The sequence below is a fragment of the Chenopodium album genome, chromosome 9, assembly GCF_948465745.1.
Source record: "Chenopodium album chromosome 9, dcCheAlbu1.1, whole genome shotgun sequence".
NCBI classification, from domain to species: domain Eukaryota; kingdom Viridiplantae; phylum Streptophyta; class Magnoliopsida; order Caryophyllales; family Amaranthaceae; genus Chenopodium; species Chenopodium album.
Window position 1 is genome coordinate 49,157,388 of NC_137842.1, and position 19,173 is coordinate 49,176,560.

Sequence of the window (19,173 nt, forward strand, 5' to 3'; positions counted from 1 at the left end):
TTTCTAATATCATGTATGTATCTATGTTGCTTTCTATTTCTATCTATCATGTTAGTATCAGGTTAGGGATAAAGATTTGATCTTTAGTATTTAGTGACATACGAGGATTTGTTATTAATCTTGTTAGTATCATGTCTAAGATCTTGCTAATATTATGCTTTGATGAGATTGTGATTATTATGATGATTGTTGTTATGTTGCTTGATATTATTGTTATTGCTTGATCATGCCCTCTCTTGCAGGATTAAAGGGAATTTGTATTTGTAATCAAGTTTAATAAGATAATTAATAATCTTGTTTAGGCTAATATGATTATAATTCAAGTGATCGCCAATAATAGATTTGTTTGTGCATTAATATTCAACCAACATAAATTAAACAGGTTTAGGGTTTATATATTGATTGTATGTTAGTCAGAAAGCGCACATGAATATGAGAAGAATAAAGTAGAGGCCTATTTTTAGGACAGGTTAAATCTATTTTAGGTTGGACTTGTACCTTCATCCCTGAATATCCAGTCATGGTTCCAGACCAATGTGGAGTTAGCGATCTCATGGATCGTGAAGGGGTGTAACCTTCACCCTATGAACGGTTTACAAGTTCCTAAAACTTGTTGGCGACTCTTTTGCTCTAGCTTCTTTCCCTTTGGACGCCACCATACTTAAGTGTATGATCACAGTGGAACTCAAGTGTGGGATGCTTGAAATATTCCCTACACTTTTGAATTTGAGCTGACGCGACCCCTACATACAAGGGATGCCCCGTCCGAGGCAGATACGGCAACACCTTGGGAGGACTGCGAGAGCTGCTTCCCTCCTGTCTTGTTCCCTGAGCAGGAGGAGTACCACCCCCCTGCCCTTGCCACCTGTCCGTTCTCCACCTCGGCCAGCCGAGACACCACTACGGCCTGGTCCACGCCAACCACGAAGCGATCTCCTCATCAGTCAGGAAAATCATGAATCTGGAAGTATCCCGATTCTTCGTGAAAATCTTTCATTGCTCTCTGATCGTGGTTTGCTCCACTACGCTGTTTCGATCTTCAGTTGGAGCAGTCACTTCCCCTCCACGCAAACGTTCAGCCTGTATGGCCTATTGGTAAGCTTGTCCACCGGTTGCAAGGGAAGGGCTAGGAGTTGAGTCCTTATAGCCGCATAAGCAGAGTCCATGCCAATCAAAAAGTGGTGAACATAATCATCTTCTCTCAATTTTTCAACCTGATGCACAATGTTACATGTGCACTTACCACACTTACATTCAGGAACCGAAACATACGTGATTAGTTCATCCCAACTCTTCGATAATCTGCCAAAGTAAACAGAAATCAGTTTAGTTTTGCCTTGCTTACAATCAACCAAGGCCGTCTTCAATTGACAAACCCGAGTCTCGCTCACAACACAAAAGCGGTTTCGAAGATTATTCCATAGCAACTTCGCGTCATCATAGTTGCCAAGAGTAGACCGTACAATTGGAACCAAGGTATTAGATAACCAAGAAACCAACATAGAATGGACAGCCACCCAATCCTCAAGTTTCTTAGAGCCACTCGATTTTGCAACCGTGCCATCAATAAAGCTAAACTTCCGCTGAGCCTTCAAAGTTGTCCTCACAGCCCTAGCCCTAGCCCTAGCCCATTCATCATAGTTGTCACCCCGTAGTTGAATCGGAGTAATAACATTACCTGGCCCATCACTTGAGCCTAGGTGAAAGGTCAAGTCTACCTTTTGTTTGCCTCCATCCCCTCCTGACATTGCTCACGAGAAAAGGGAAAAAAAAAAAAAAAAAATTGAATTGTGTTGAACTCTCACACACACGCACAAGATTGAACAATGTTTATGAAAAACAATGTTCAAAAAAAAATTGTGGATCTCACTCAGGCTTTGTATACCATGCTAAAATATAATATAATTGAATAATTTTCTATGTAATTCTCATTCAATATGAACGGCCACATACAATATTTATAGCCTAGGTATACTTGGAGGGCAAGGCCAAGATATACCACAATATTCTCTACAATATCTTTCACAATTATACAATATTATCATATATAACAAAATATATTCACCAATATGTCATAATATCTCAATATATCATCTATGTTCATGCCACTTCTCGTGGAGTAGATCCTGCATGCAATTGTCTTAAAAGAGAGAAACAGGTTAAATCTTTACAAGTTAGAACACAAAATATAACTTTTTAGATCATAGGTGACATGGTGTTATAAGAATTAGTCAAATGACAGTCACAAGTTAGCTTAGAAGAAAAACGGGGTGGAGAAGTTCCACAAGCTGTGATTCTGTGACCATTTCTTCTACAATCACCTAGGGTGGCTGCTTGAATTGGCATTTTCCTTCTCCATCTCAATTATATGAGCAAGTCTTTCATATACCTGACAAGTTTGTGAAATGGAGAACTTTTATATTATTAAATAGTAGATTTATGCATTTATCAGAACAAAACCCTACAGACAACAGTCACAACACACCTCAGAAAGCTGCTCTTTGCTTTGATCGTCAGTTGATGATGCATCATACCTGGAAACAAGATTGAATAAAAGTCAGTCTACATTCAATTGTCAGAGAAGAGACAACTGGTATATCTCGTACAGGATAGTAAATTGAAGAACCAGACTTAAAGTTTAATCGGAAACTAGACTTGGGTGAATTTCAGCATAACAAATTCAAGTTTTCCCACACCTCCATATTGATAATATCTGTAGTAAACAGCTATTAAAGATATGTTGTATTGAAGAATACAAAGAAAACTACATGTTTAACATTAAAGAAAACCAAACATCAGAGTGAATACTGAATAACACAAGCTTGTCAACAAGCTTAGATTCCAGCCCATTTCTCGTGTTGTGAATATTTGAATAGACGAATCAATGCTCCAAAGTTTGTGCCAATGAGCTACTTATAAGTTGAGACATTACATGATAACAATATCACCAAGTTTTCAATCCGCAAATGTGGAATCATTTTTAAGACATCAATTCTACTAGAAGCTGAACAAATATTCCATCGTTGCCTTGAAATCTAACCAATATTTCACAATTTTTTTCTTCTGATTTCATTTCTCCGATTTTATCAAAGGCATAAATGCTCCCAAAACAGGTTCTATATCATCATTAGTAACACACCACGGTACACCACCAGGCACAACAGATATTAGGTAGTTTGTGTCACAAAAAAAGGGGTGATCATGTCAATATTCTCCTGCTATACAATCCATTTCTCTTCATCTGATGTACCTATGCTCATTGCGAGGCTGGTGTTATTAGTATTACTCCAACATTAGACTTGCACAAAACTCAACTTAGAGCTAACAACAAGACATACTATTGGAGTAAGAGGGAGAAAGCTTGTCAGTTAAAGAAAACACGTCAAATTTCATACAGTTATAAATCAGTCAGTACTTGTCTACTAGAGTTCTACTTTAGTGTTTCACAATTTCAATAAAAACTATTACAACTTTGAGTTCTAAAAAACCCATCGCTATTCATTACACGATTTCCATTCAACGCTGCTTTTAACGTATTATTTCCTTAGGTTTGTAATACAATTATAACCTCTTATCCAGAATAGTATACCAAACATTCAGAAAGTATTTTTAGGCATCTCAGTCACGAAACATAGCCATAAATATTAAGTACATTCCAACTACAACCCTCAAACATATTTTTACATTTTTCACTGACTTCATTATCATGTCTTGCTGAACAATGAACAACGAAAATAGCTACTTGTGCAGGTGGGTGAAAGGCAGAATAAGGCATAAGACCTTATCATAGGAAAGGGCTAACAATTAGTTGAGCCGAATTGATTTACTATTTAAAGAACATTACAAGTGCAAATAATCTTTAAAGGAAAATTAGCAAGCATATCAGCTGCACAAATTGTCGTTGCAGCAATATCAATCTACCTAACATGGACACTAGATAATAAATTGGACTAACAAAAGGTAGGGTTAGCCAAACTCATCTAGAGTTGAACAATAGAAAGACTAATCCCTCAGGCATAATGACTTTTGTTTTAAATCCACATTCGAAAGAAAATTCAAGAAAGCATTTTTATTTTTATTTGCATTTGTCAACTGTCAGTACCACAGCATCAGTTTAATAAAGAATTTGACTAACCAATGGCGGGGCAGGCCAGCCTCATCTCGAGCTGAATAATTGAAGGGTCCTTTAACTTCTATATCATAATCCTTTAGCAGATCTGCACCACAAATCGCATTATCAGCCAAAAACAAAACCAAAATAAAAATGGAAAGGTATACATATTATTGAAGATAAATACTAACTAAATTTATCGGAATAGGGTACAAGTCCACAGTTTTAAAAAATATTATATTTTGTGAAAAAAAAAACACATAAAGTTGACACCTTTGAAAGTGGAACAAGGGACTCGCCCCATCTTTTGACAAACAGAGAAGAACCAATATACTCCAACAGCAACATGAGCAACTTCTTCATCGGCGATTTGAGCTACTATTCTTGAAGTTTGTTTATCTCCAAATCCAATCAACTTTTTCACAAGTCGCGGTCCTGCATCAAGTCCCCTGGCCTCCTAATTACTAACAAGCAATTAGATTTGATAGATAAGAGGATACATGATGTATGTAAATAACGAGACCTTAAGTCAAAAGAATAGGGTTAAATGCAAATTCATAGGCTTAAAAAAGTTCATCAAGCTGAGAATTGGAGATGGCTGGATCTCTTGCTCAACACAGCTTGGTCAACAATTATCATTAGTAACACTACTTCTGTTTCGTGATGTTCTCATCATTTGCTGTTTGCGCAGATAAAGGAGAGAGTGTGGGTGAAGGTAGGTATGAATAAGGTGAAAAATGTAAGATAAAGAGCGTACAAAGGTGGGGAGGTGTAAGAACAAAGGTGGATATAGAAGAAAATGAGTGGAAAGGGTAAATATTGTTAGAAAAGAAGGGTAAGGTAGTAAAGATATTGCCAAACTTGGAATGAAGTATATATGTTAAAAAAATTATGAGAAAGATAAAAACGGAAAATTTAAGAACATAAAGAAACGGAGGTATCACACAATACTATAGAATTCTGCCAGCAGGATTTACCATAGAAAAATGCATTTATATATAAACCTAGAAGAGATGGCTTACCCACAATGCACAAAACACTAATTGAAAAAATAGAGGTAAACATATCCTAGAAAGGCAGAAATTATGGATACATAAAGTTACTCCCTTCAGTGGCTAATAAGCACCCAACCTAGAAGAGTTTTTCTATGTGAACAATGCACAAAACACTTATTGAAAAAATGTATATAGCAGTAAGTATATCCTAGAAAAGCAGAAATTATAGATACATAACGTTATTTCCTTCGGTGGCTAATAAGCAGTTAATCACCCAACCTAGAAGACTTTTTCTCCATGTCACTTGAAATCGTGTACACATGTCCGACACGAGTACGTGTCTAAATCTTCGACCCGCCTATTTTGTGGAAAAAAAATACATAATTTTTAACTTAAATGTTGCGTCTAAATGTCATACCCATGTCCGAGTGTTGAGGGACCGACACGGGTATTTAAGGTAAAATGAAGAGGCCGAGTAACACAACACTTTTTCCATGTGAACAAAGCATAAAACACTTATTGAAAAACATATATAGAGCCATAGTGTCTAAACGAGCTATAGGAGCTAATACTTCATCATAATCAACACCATACTTTTGCCTACTTTTGCTAAAAGTCTTGTCTTGTATCTACCAACACTTCCATCTGCACCTCTTTTTATCTTATAAACCCATTTTACACCTATGGTCTTATGGCCCTTTGGCAATGTAGCCAACTCCCATGTATCGTTTTTCTATATTGACCGAATCTCCTCCTTGGTACAAGATTTCCATTCCTCTTCTCCTAATGCTTCTACAAAAATAATGGGTTCGTGGTCTGCATAAAAGCAGAATGAATCAACTTCATTTGTCTCTTCATATTTAACAGGTTATTTTTATGTTGATGTGATCCTTCTGATGGCGATGATGATGATGAATCAAAATTTTTTTTTAGCGTCCTTGGTTGAGCATTTTCATAACTCTTTTCTGTGATATCATTATAGTCTTCAACCACAATTTTCTCTTTTTTCTTTTTATCATCCCATTTTCAGGATTCTCCTTCGCTAAATATTACATCCCTACTCTCAATCAAATTTCCACTTTCCAGTGATAGGATTGTATAATTTATAAGCTTTGCATTGTAAACTATATTTAATGAAGATACATTTTTCACCTCGATCATCTAACTTCTTTCTCTTTGCCACGGGTATTTGGCATAGGCTATTGTAATCCCTCGTATTTTTAAATATTTAATAAATGAAATTTTATTTTATTTATATTATTTATTTGAATTTTTCTGGAATTTAATTCAAAAAGTTTTAAATTATTAATTAGGATTAAATAATATTTTAACACAAATTATTTTATGAACCTTCATTCTACAAATTTTGCTCATAAAAACAAAGTCTAACCCATTTGTTTATTTAATTAGCTCATTATTTTTATGATACTCAATCTTCCTACTTACCATATAGCTCTCTCTCCTATAAATATCCCATGAATCCCCAAATTTTTCCCCACACTAAAAGTTAGTCTTATTTTATTTCTCCTTTATTTTATTTCTTTTATTTTTCCTTTTCTTTTTCCTTTTTTTTCTTTCTTTCTTTTCCTTTCCTCCTTCCCACATGAAACACCATTGCCACCCAACACTAGCTGGTGCTGCCTGCTGCCCTCACCACCGTCGGTCGCGACCTACCACCGTCCCGACCGTGGCCCATTCCCTTTTCTCCTATGTTGTTTCCTTTTTTTATTTTTGCTTAAAATTAATTTATTTGTTTTAGGTTTTATTTTATTGTTTAAAATTAGTTTATTTAGCATCAAAATCATGTTTGTAATGATTTAAAGTTATAATTTCAGATTATAATTGTGTTATAAATTTTCAGATTTTATAGTTTTAAGGTCCATATGAACAATTAAATTGAGGCTTTGTTCCTATTGTATTTCTAATGATTAATTTAGCATAAAAATATGTTTTAAAGAAAGTTTTAAGGAGATTTAATCAAATTTATATTGCTGGAATTAATTTAGGTATTAATTTTTTATTATTGGTTGTTTTCTAGGAAGTGATTATTCCCTAGGAAACTTTCAATTGATTAAAAGTGGCACAAAGAATTATTTATACGAGGTACGTATATGTCTACTTTGTTGTAAGTAGTATCATGTTTAGGTACCAAAAAGAAAGAACTTAATTTCATGTTTAGATAACACTTGGATGGAAATTGTTTGGTAAAACATTGGAATTAATGCATGTGCTTATGTTTATGAGACATGTTTTGGTGAATTGATTATGTTTGTATGGAATTATAGACGCAAACATATTGAATTGGATTAATTGTTTGTATGGAATGTTGATACAAGCATATTTTTATTGGATTGGTTTATTAACCACATTTGGATTATTGAAGGATTGAAATTTAATGGCCTAAGTGGAATGAATTTATTAATTATTCCATAAAGTTATTATCATTTTATTTGTTACTCAAAAATGTCTTGTTATTATGTTGAGTATATGTGGATTAAGCCAAAATGACTAGGTGGGTTGACTATGTTCCACAATTTTGGATATCTTGGAATTTTAATGGAATTAAAGGTCAATTTGTGATGTGCTCATCGTTGTCCTAAATAAGATTAAAAGTGAATTGTAAGTATAATTGTTATGTATAGTCTACTTGAATCAGTCGGCTATTAATTAAACTTATAATCACGTAAAGTGAAACATGGATTAACAATAATAAAACTCTGAAAAGCGTGCTCTTCTAGAGTATTGACAATTATAGGTTGGGTTACACAGTGGTAGCCCGTGGCTTTATGAGGCTTGTTTAATCAACATGTTCCTTTTTCTTTTGGTATTTACATTTTTATTTTATGATGAAAGTTAAATGGGATCATAGACTAACTTTGAAAGAATGGAGTCACGCCCATTCTTGCATCGATCTAAACTTTTATTTTAAATGGTCATTTGGGACCAAAATGATTTGGTGGTTTGGACAACCTCGTCTATCGCTTACTCCAAATTAAATTAATTAAATTAAATATAAAGAGTCAAGCGTATAGAATTAGTTAGTGAGTATGTTAAATTGATTGAACTATTTTAGTGTGGAAACTTGGTTAATGAATTCATGTTGAATATTTATTTACTTTAATTATTTGAGCATGCTAGGTTTGGTATATTGTAGCTTGTATGTATTCAGCTGATTGTGTGCTTTTGTGTGTGTTTTCTTTTGGTCATTGCCTTTGCCTTTCTGTAATGATCCAATTATTACACTTATATTATTGGGGGGCTTGATGATGTGAAGTTCAAGGATTTGACATACGCATCGTCGAGGGATTGGTGTGATTAAGAGCATTCGTTCTTTGTGTTGAACTTATTTATGTTTTGGTATTAATTTATGATTTGGGTTTTAAATATTGGTTTGGTTTTAAATAAGGTTTTTATGGTTCCAGTTTGTAAGCTTTGACTTATTGGTTTTCTTTACTATATTATTTTAAGATTTAAGTTGGATGTTCCGTTGCGATACTTTGATAAAGTCTTAACGTTTTAACACGTGACGGTAACATGTCAATGGTTCTCCTCTATTTTATTTAAATTAATTCGTTTGGAAAAGGAAGAATTATTTGGGGTGTTGCAACTATGTACCTAAATACTTGAAAATGTTCCACATTTGGCTTCTCACCACTCCATGCTTCTTGTGGTGTCATATTTTCTTACACTCTTTGTATGAAAACGATTTAGAATATAAGTTGTCCATGCAACAACTTCTGCCAAGAATTGCTTACGTAATCCTCTTTCTTTCAAAATGTCTAGCGTCATGTTTAGAATTGTTCGATTCTTCCTTGTCCATTTTGTTGTGGTATATATGAGGATGTTTGTTGTCTAATTGAGTATTCTTGATGTACATTCGCCACCTTATTAGACCTAAGCGTTTTCAACTTACGTCTGCTTTCTAGCTTTACTCGAGCCTTAATGTATCAAATGCAGCATATACACTCATAATTTTCTATTATAATCATCAATGAAAGTAATAAAATAGCGATTAACTCACAAAGAAATTGGATCCAATGGTCCACATATATCTGTGTGTACTAATTCTAATGGTGCTTTAGCTCTCCATGATAATCCCTTTTAGAATGGAGGTCTAGCTTGTTTCCCAGTTGCGCATATTTCATAAACTTGTTTAGGGTCTTCAATGGTAGGTAATCCATGTACCATATTCTTTTATTGCAAAAGTTTTAGGCCATTGAAATGCAATTGCCCAAAACGTTTATGCCATTTCCATGACTCATTCTCCATAACACCATAAAAATACTTTTGAACCTTGGTGTTAAGTTGCAGCGGAAACATGCGATTCTTCGCCATTTTCGATTCAGCAATTAATCTTCCACTATTATCTTTTAGTCGAAGGTTATTACCCTCCATATGAACAATATATCCTTTTTCCAAAAGTTGTCCAAGTGAGAATGTTACTTTCATATTAGGTACGTAATAAACATTATAAATAAATTCTTCATTTCCATTCTCAAGGAAAAATCGTATTTTTCCTTTACCTTCAACTTGTAGTTTGGATGAATCTCCTAAACTTACATTACCTTGAACCTTCTCATCAAGGTCAATAAATTTTTTTTTTCTCTTTTTGCTAGCTCCTGAATCGAAAAACCACATATCTTGTCGATTACTAGCTTTTTCATGTGCTAGTAACAATGTAGGACTTTCTTCATTGTTTCTTGATGCTTCAGCAAAATTTAATAGATTGCCTTGATCCTTTTGTTTGCTCGAACACTCGGATGCATAATGTCCATAATTTTGACAATTATAACATTGAATGTCTTTTGATTTACCGCATTCATTTAAACTCTTTCTTGCTCTGTTTGACCCTCTCCCTTGGCCAAAACTTCTCTCATTACTTTAGTTGTGATGTTGGTAGTTACCACGACCTCTTCCTCGTCCACGAAATCCCCCTCGATAACTTTGATTCAAGTACTTGCTCTATAACACCAGGTTCATTATTTCTTTTGAATTCTTTGATCATGTACTTAAAAAGACCCCATAAATTATTCTATTGATAATGAATAAATATCTTTTAATTCTTCTATCATAAGTAATACTCCCTCCGTTTTTAAATACTTGCTCCACTTTCCATTTGCGGCCGTTTTTAAATACTTGCTCAATTTCCTTATTTGGAAATCTTTTACAATATTTAATTAATGTCTCTCACCTAGTGGACCAAACATATATTCTCTCTCCTTCAATTGTCTCCACTACTTTTGTCTTTTACATTTTTTTATTCATCAACCAACCCTATTACCTCCCTATTTTATTACTTTCTCCAATTTTTCCTAAAACTCTGTTTACGGAAAAATGGAGCAAGTATTTAAAAACGGAGAGAGTACATAGTTAAATCTTTTATTACATTATTCTCAATAATCTTTATATCTTCAATCTTTTTCTCCATTTAATTTTTGTTGGTTAACATCTATAAGTAGGCGAGAAAAATATTTAGAGATTTGAGTCATTACTAGTCATTTTGATTTCATCAAATTCACCTCGTAGTGCTTCTAAGCGAATTTTTCGAACTCTCTCGACTCCTTTAAATATAGTTGCAAGATTATCCCAAGCTTCCTTACTTGTGGTGTATTTGAGATTTTCACAAATGTTTCTCGATCTAATCCTACGTAGATCAATAATAATGCCATTTGAACTCATCTTTTTTCTCTTTAGTCAATGCTTCTTTTGTTTTTGTTTCATATGATGGATTTTCAAACCCATCATTAACAATTTCCCACAAATCTTGGGAACCAAATAATGCTTTCATTTTGATGCACCAATCTTCATATTGGTCTTTTGATAATTGGGGTACTTGTGGCTGAACAAAGTTGGCAGACATTTTGTGTTGTGATTTTGATTAAAATACCGTGGCTCTGATAACAAATGTAAGAGTTATATCAATTTACAAATTGCTAAGTCAAATAATAATAAGGATTTTATGGAGGAATAAATGTGGGTTACAACCTTGGATAACAAAATATACTTTTCCTTGATATAATAAAAACTTCTTATATTTCTCCTTTTAATTTTCTTTGAATCTCTCTTACTTTTTATTGAAAATAAAACATAGAATTTATATCATCTCATTTGCTAATTATAAGGATGAGAATTAACCATCATCATTATCCTCTCATATCTTATTCTAATATAACCAATACAAAAATAGTTTTTCTAAAATAAAGTTTGTGGTTTTCAACCGATTTAAGGGAATGATTTGTTATTTAGATTTCTTGATTTATGAAATTGATTTATTATTTACATTTTATGGTGAATAAAATTTCACTTTTTGAAAAAGAAATTGAATTTGTACAGAGAGAAAAACCATGGTAAATTTTGAATTTCGAAGTGATTCAATATTTTGATGGAGTTGGTTTTATTGTTCTAAACAATCTCTTAATGATGTAATTGATTAATTCGTTGTTGAGAAAGGATATTTTTTAATTTTTATATATTTTTTCCGGTTTTAGTGTTATTTTCTAAGGTTGAAGATGATGTTTTTTGTAATATGATAAATGTTCTTTTATCATCTTGGATACATATTCATTTTTTTTTTCATTATTAATATGGAATATGTTCTTCGAGTCTCATCATTATGTTTTTTGTGTATATGAATTTTAAAAAATGAAATAAAGTATTTTAAAAGATGAAATTTTAAGAATGAAATTTCAAATCTTGAAATTTGAAAATGAAACCTTGAATTATTTTTGATAGAAAATAATCTTATATAGAGAATTTATGGAAAACTCAATATTTTGAAATGCTTTGACATTAAAGCCCCATTTACTTCACCTTATTTTTGTTGAACTGAAATTATTTTTACTGAACTGAAATAATTTTACTAAATTGAAATTATATTTTACTGATTTTCTATTATATTTCTTATTTAAGTTTACTGATTTCTACTAAATTGAAATTATTTTTACTGACTGAAATTATTTTTGCTGAATTGAACTTATTTTTAGTAAACTGAAAATAATTTTATTGAACTGAAATTATTTTTGCTCAACTGAACTTATTTTTACTAAACTGAAATTAATTTTATTGAACTGTAATTATTTTTACTGAATATTGCTATTTAAGGTGAATTAAACAGGGCCTAAATGCGACCTGCGAACTAAAATTATTATTGTTATAGATGATTGCTATAGATGACTGGTATGGCCCAATATTTAAACTAGAAAATACGATCTGTGTATTGTAATGTAATTTTGTAATTTAAATACGATCGTATTGTTAAATTATATGAATAATGTGTAATCCAAAGAAGAGTCGAAGGTGAGAAGGCCCATGACAAAGGTAGATGGAGATCCATGAAGAGTCCAAGGAGGTGCCTAATCAAGCTTAATTATTAGGATTGGGGGGCATACTAGCTCATAGTTAATTTTTCATTTTATTATTATTTTTTAAAATGCTTATAAGCTTATTGTATGTTTGTTATCAATGCGCTAGAATTTACTAATTAATAACAACATAATGAACTTAGGTCCCGCATACATTGAGGTTCGCTTTTCCAAATACGAAGTACTTGTTAACCCTTATTTAATAGTAACTATCCTTTTGACTCATTCGATGCACGGGTTGTTACTTATGTTATTTTTATGTGTAGGTATGCTTTTCAATAGTTCAAACTTTTGACTTAAAATACGAAGTAATTGTTTCATGATCATTAAGGGGAGCGAATTACATTGTACACTGCTAAAACTTAGTAAAAGAAAGAGAAAAGAGAGTGAGGGTGGGTGGGTGGGTGGAACTGTGGAAGAAGATGAAATATTTAGTTAGGTATAAACACATGAATATTATGGGATGTGAAATGACGTATTGATTAAGTTATATTTTAAATGTAGGAGATAAAAAAGAATATTTTTATTGTACTTCATATGTTTATTAATGTTTACAAATTATTTCAACTTTATTATATTATGGTGGAAACGAAACACTTCATTTTCTTACTCAATTTTGCAAGTTACAAAATGTACAAAGACTTTTAACATTATATATTTTTTTTATTTTAAGTTTTACAATAAAAAAAGAATATAAAAAGGAAAGATTAAGAGGTGACATGTAGCATATGAGTGTCAAATTACTCAAATGCCACATGAGACTAATAAGGAGATTTTGGAATGTAAGATGGGTCTGTTTGAAATCATGAAAGTATAGAATTCCCTTCTAGCCTATAATTGGCTACCGATATCATTCTCCATTCATTGCTTGACACCTTTATTTTGTTTAGGATGACATTCTACATGAATAAGTCTGAAATAACTTTTAGTGAATTACATGGGTTGCTAGTCAATGAAAGGAACATTCCCACAAAACCAAAGAAAGAGGCTTTGACAATTCAAAAGAGGAAGGGTTTCAAAAATAAGGTGGTGGGCAAGAAGAAGAAGGGCAAGCAAGATGTCGTTTTTTATAAGCCTAAGCTGACCACTAAGCCAAAAGTAGAAGCGTAAAGAAAATGTGACTATTGTGATAAGATAGGTCATTGGAAGAGAAACTACCCCTAATACTCCAAATACTTGGAAGGACAAGTTAGGTGCTTCCACTTCAGATATATACATTATAGAAATCGAAGACAAGAAGTTGGGTACTTCCACTTCAAGCATTTATGTTGTAGAAATCAATTTGACTTCTACTTCTTTATGGGTATTCAATACCGGTTGTGGTTCTCACATAGTTAATGATGTGCAGGGACTAAAAAGAAATGGAACACTAGCAAAGGGAGAGGTGGAGCTTCGCGTCGGAAATGAAGCAAGAATTGATGCACTTGTCGTCTGTTGTCTACATTTGCCGTCTAGATTAATTTTAGAACTTAAAAGTTGTTATTTCATTCTGTTGATTACCAAGAAAATTATTTTTGTTTCAGTTTTGGATAATGAAGGATTTTGTTTTGAAATAAAGAACAAATGTTGTTTCATTTCTTACAATAACATGTTATGTGCTAGTACGAAATTGACTAATGGTTTATAAGTGCTTAGGACAGTACCGATCCATAACATAGATAATAAGAAACAATGATATAAAACCCAACCGATCTATGACATTATCGGATGGGTAATATAAACCAAAAGTGCATCCAAAAGTTATAAAAGGATGGAATCCTTACGTCATGCAATTATGAATCTTTTGAGGTCTCTGAATCATGCTTTATGGGAAAAATGACAAAATCACCTTTTATGGGAAAGGGTAAAAGGGCCTATGAACTCTTAGCACTCATACATACAGATGTTTGTGGGCCAATGAGTTCAAAGGCAAGAGGTGAGTTTAATTAATTCATTACTTTCACTGATGATTTAAGATGATATGGCTATATCTACCTAATAAAGCATAAGTCAAAATCCTTTGAAAAATTCAAAGAGTTCCAATGAGGTACAAAATCAATTTGGTAAGACTATAAAAGCATTACGATCTGATCGTGGTGGTGAACATATGAGCCAAGAATTCAATGATCATCTGGAATTCTTTCCCAATTGACTCTGAAATGCCACAATTAAACGATGTCTCTTTTAGGAGGAACCCAACTTTACTAAATATGAAATATGGTTCAATCAACGATGAGTCTTGCTGATCTTCCAATTTCCTTTTAGGGATTTCTTCTGGAAACAACTACACACACTAAATAAAAGACCACCAAAAGATGTAGAAATGACTCCATATGAGATATGGAATGGAAAAATTCCAAACTTATCTTTACTTCAAATTTGGGGTTGTGAGGTACATGTAAAACGTTTACTATCACACAAACTTGCACCCAAATCAGATAAATGTCTCTTTGTGGGATACTTAAAAGAGACAAGGGGTTACTAATTCCATAATCGTCAAGAGAACAAAATGCTTGTTGCTCGTGATGGTGTCTTTCCAAAAAAAGAGTTTATTTCCACAAAGACAAGTGGGAGTAAAATAGTTCTCGAAGAAATTTAAGATGAGCATCATTTGGATGTGGCTCAAATCGCGCCATACACAAAGGCGCATAACTCTGTTATGATAAGTCAAGTCAAGTTAAAGCAAGCTAATTCATCAAGTCAAACTCCTATCGTCCCACTTGAATCTTATTCATGCGAAAATCTTTGAGATGTTGAAGAGAACATTTCTATTGATGCTTGCCCCACGTAGGTCGAGTAGAACAAGAATTCCAAACAAGAAGTTGGATTTCAGTTAACTAAAGACTCTAAAATATTGATTTTGGAGAATTCAAAACCTAATACCAACAAGCAAGCTTTGATATCACCTAAGAAATGGCTTGAGGCCATCAAATCCGAAAAGGACTCTATGTTTGAGAATAAAGTTTGAACCCTAGTTGGCCTGCCTAATGGGTAGTACTACCTATTGGTATAAGGATGTATTGACTCAAGCATTAGGGTGACACCTATTGGATTACAAACCTTATCGATATAAGTGTCTTGACATCAATAGAAAGTTGTGTTTCCATGAAAGACCTTGGAGAAGCTAAGTACATATTGGGAATAAAAATTAATAGAGATAGGTCTCGAAGGATGATCGGACAGGATTGAGTCAAGACACTTATATCAATAAGGTTTGTAATTTAAAGTCAATAAATGCAAGTCATACTACAAAGAAGCATTTCACGCGGAAAAAGAATGCTTAGTTACTAGTCTTTTTCGAAGGAATGCTTAGTTACTAGTCTAGCTATAGGGAAAATCATCCATATGGTAGTTGCTAGATGGCTAGTAGTTCAGTGGAAAGTGATGAAGGGAATATTAGGGTTCCATGCACTTGAGTAATTGGGATACCAAAGGGGAAGAGAGACTGGATTGTCATGCAATTCATCAACATTTAAGGGAAGAAAAATTGGTGTTAAGGATATTTAATGAATATTGAATTTGTCTTATAAAGTAAAGAACTATTGAGAAGGGTAAGGGGAACTTGGCAAGAAAGAAAAAAAAGGACTCTTTATTGCATAAATGAAATTAAACCCGAGAAGTTTCAAACATTTTCGGTCTATAATATTTAATTTATATTTGATTTTTTAGATTATAATCCCATAATCCTACCAATATGAGACATGAAAGCGTTTTGTGGTTGCAAGGGCTTCTAACTCTTTCAAAAGGTAATCATTTGGTGAAAGTATAGTGTCCTGATGATGAGACAAAAGGTGGAATTTCAAGAGTCAGCTTAAGAGTGAACCCACGGGTAGTGCTATCAGTCATTGGATTATCATGAATGACTAAATGTACAAGAACAATGGATGAGAGAATGGGCCATTCTTCTAAATACCTTTCTTCGGGACAATAATTTTAAGTACAACAGAATACGTAGTATTAAAAGATCCAGTAAAAAAAATTTCTCAGCAATATCCACGAAGATGCTGATTTGTAGCTAATTTTTCAATGCTTGTAGATATGAAGACTGAAGTACATTGACCCTTGGTTTTAAAAAGCGCGCCTCGCTCCCAGGCTCTAGGAAATGGGCTTTAGCTAGGCGATGCTCAGTCACCTACGGAAGGCGCGCGCCTCAAAGCGCCTTTGGTAAGGTTCGCCTTTGCGCCTCAAGGAAAATAGCTGAGATATAAGTTATAAATTGAAGAATGATGGACACTTTTTTCAAATTTAGACTTCCTTAGCTTTACATATATTATTATTTAATTTATTATGAATCTTTTTAATTGGTATTAAGTACAATCAAAGTAAAAAATAATTTGAAATAAATATGAAAATACATGCGCCTTGCATACAAAAGGCGCGCGCCTTCGCCTTGCGCCTCGCGCCTAGGCTGCAAGGACCATTTGTGCCTTGGTGCGCCTTGCACCTTTTAACACTAAGCATTGACCTCATTCGTGAAACATGATGTGCTTGATCTAATAATTGAGCTCCATTTCAACCAAAAGCATCCATGAATAGCAAAGACCTATATTTTACTTAGTTCCTATAGTGCAAAACCCACGAATAGGAATAGTAAACTTAAGTGTTCTCCGTGTAGATATCAGAAAAGGGTTTAAATTAGTTTCAAGAAGCTTTTCCAACAGCTTCATATTTACATCTTGTCCACATGAATGATGATATACATGAAAGAAGAATGATCATCATAGAAGGATGATGGACATAAAGATACGAGGAAGAAACTTCACACATTGAGTGAGATTGTTCACTACCAAAGACATATATCTTGATAAAGCTCTGCTTAAATATGATTCACATATCGAATTAAAACTGTTGTTTGGTTTATCATTTCAAAACCAACTGTTTTAGAATCCCAATCTAAGGCATATGTCAGTCATAAGGCCTTGCAATCATTTCTAGGCAAAATGTTGTGGAATACATGCTATCAATTTTTAAAATTCCATGGTAGAAGTCCCATACAACAATTATAGCACAAACGAATATCAGACCTCCATTGACCATGGACAACCTCATATAATATTAAATGGCTGAGACATGTCTAAGAGTGTTAGGTTACCTGGACAAGTGGGATTGCAGCCAAACGTGCAGCTACATCATTAGATGACTTCTGACACTCTCTCCATAGCAGATTATGAGCAGGCATATCTCCATAGCTGCTTATAGAAGAAGAGTTTAACATAATACAAAGTAAGAAATTGAAGACATTCCATCCATTATATCACTATGAAACACAAAGCTTAAAGAGCACTCATTAGTAATTACCTGAAACCAAGTTCAGATAATCTTTGTGAACACCAAGCAAAATGTCGACTCTCATCATCAGCAACATGAGCAAAATCAACAAAGAACCTCTCTCCGAGAATCTCCTCGAATGGAGAAAAACGGACGACAGTATCCCAAGCTAAGTCAATGGCATTTAACTCTACGTGAGCAAGGTTATGAAGCATATATGCATTGAGCGGCAACCCGGAATCCTTAGGAGTTGGAATATCCTTAGGAGGTACCTACATTTTGCAGAATTGGCACCACTTACTAATCATATGATTAAAGATAAATCTAGTACTACTAATTACAACCCATAAAATAGAGACAAATTGAACCCATTAAATGTGACACCCATTAAAACCTTATTAAAGTGGAAAATTCTCTATCACCGTATATATTACCTTGACAATATTTATTTTTTTATCCAAAGATACATCATACTTTGAATACAATACTCAGAAATTAAAATTACTTTTACAAATTAGATATTAATTTCACTGATCAAAGTGTTAAATTCTCTATCAACAATTTATTACATTGACAATATTTATTTTCTCAATCAAAATAAACCTGCTACCAAATAATTTATACAATACCCAGAAATTAAAATTACCCTTACAAATTAGAGTTTATTTCAATACAATGAGGGAGAAAGAAGAATGTACCAACTGGGGCTTACACGGCCGTGCAGGGCGAGAAGGCGGGTCGAAAACCCCAATGGGGAGCTTCTCAGAACGCCATTTAGAATAAGCAAAGTGGGAAAGCTGGGATTTTGCAATTGGGTCACTAGTGGAGAGAACCATAGCACCAAGCTCAGCTAAAGATGAACCTGACCCACTTGGGATTTCGACTTGGTCAGGCTTCAATGGTGGTTCGGGGCCACTAGGGCCCCAGGCGCGGTCTTGGTTAATTGAACTCTCTCTCCATTGTTGTAGACCTGACCATTGATGAAGATGGGAAGAAGTTGTGAATGGTTTAAATTTGAATTTGGGGAGGAAGAGATGAGGGTGCTTGATTTTAGTGGCGCAAAGCATGATGCTAGTTCTTATGCCATTGAAGTGTTTTAGAATTGATGTTCTATTACATTTGGATACAATTATAGGCCTATTCGAACCGTTTGGTTTGATGTAAAATATTTTTAATGAAAAATTAGCTACAAGTAAAAGCACAATTACAAATAAGTTTCGTTCACAAATTCTAATATGTGGTTGGCCGGTACTTCGTTAGTGTTATAGAGGTTATCCAATCATTGTTCAACGGTTATTTTGTTACTATTATAAGGGTTACGTTGTTAGTGTTATATGGGTTACTCGACCAGTTTTACGGGAGTTACTCGGTTAGTGTTTTAGGGGTTACTTTGTTAATTTGAAAGCAGTCATATGGTGTGACTAGTTGCACACAAGATGTCCTGATTTTCCTTCATTTG

At 33.6% G+C, this 19,173-nt stretch overlaps 2 protein-coding genes across 2 annotated transcripts; both read right to left on the reverse strand.

Moving 5' to 3' along the window:
* Nucleotides 1-1,052: 1,052 nt before the first annotated feature.
* LOC145557693 (uncharacterized) lies at nucleotides 1,053-1,748 on the reverse strand. Its single transcript, XM_081618868.1, has one exon. The coding sequence runs from the start codon at nucleotides 1,746-1,748 to the stop codon at nucleotides 1,053-1,055; it is 696 nt and encodes a 231-aa protein (XP_081474994.1).
* A 139-nt stretch (nucleotides 1,749-1,887) lies between these two features.
* Nucleotides 1,888-18,916, reverse strand: LOC145558545 (uncharacterized). Its single transcript, XM_081619820.1, has 7 exons — nucleotides 18,413-18,916; nucleotides 17,745-17,986; nucleotides 17,539-17,635; nucleotides 4,385-4,568; nucleotides 4,136-4,217; nucleotides 2,486-2,534; nucleotides 1,888-2,389 (listed from the first exon to the last, which is right to left on the reverse strand). The coding sequence occupies exons 1-7, from the start codon at nucleotides 18,779-18,781 to the stop codon at nucleotides 2,318-2,320; spliced, it is 1,095 nt and encodes a 364-aa protein (XP_081475946.1). The 5' UTR covers nucleotides 18,782-18,916; the 3' UTR covers nucleotides 1,888-2,317.
* Between the last annotated feature and the right edge of the window lie 257 nt (nucleotides 18,917-19,173).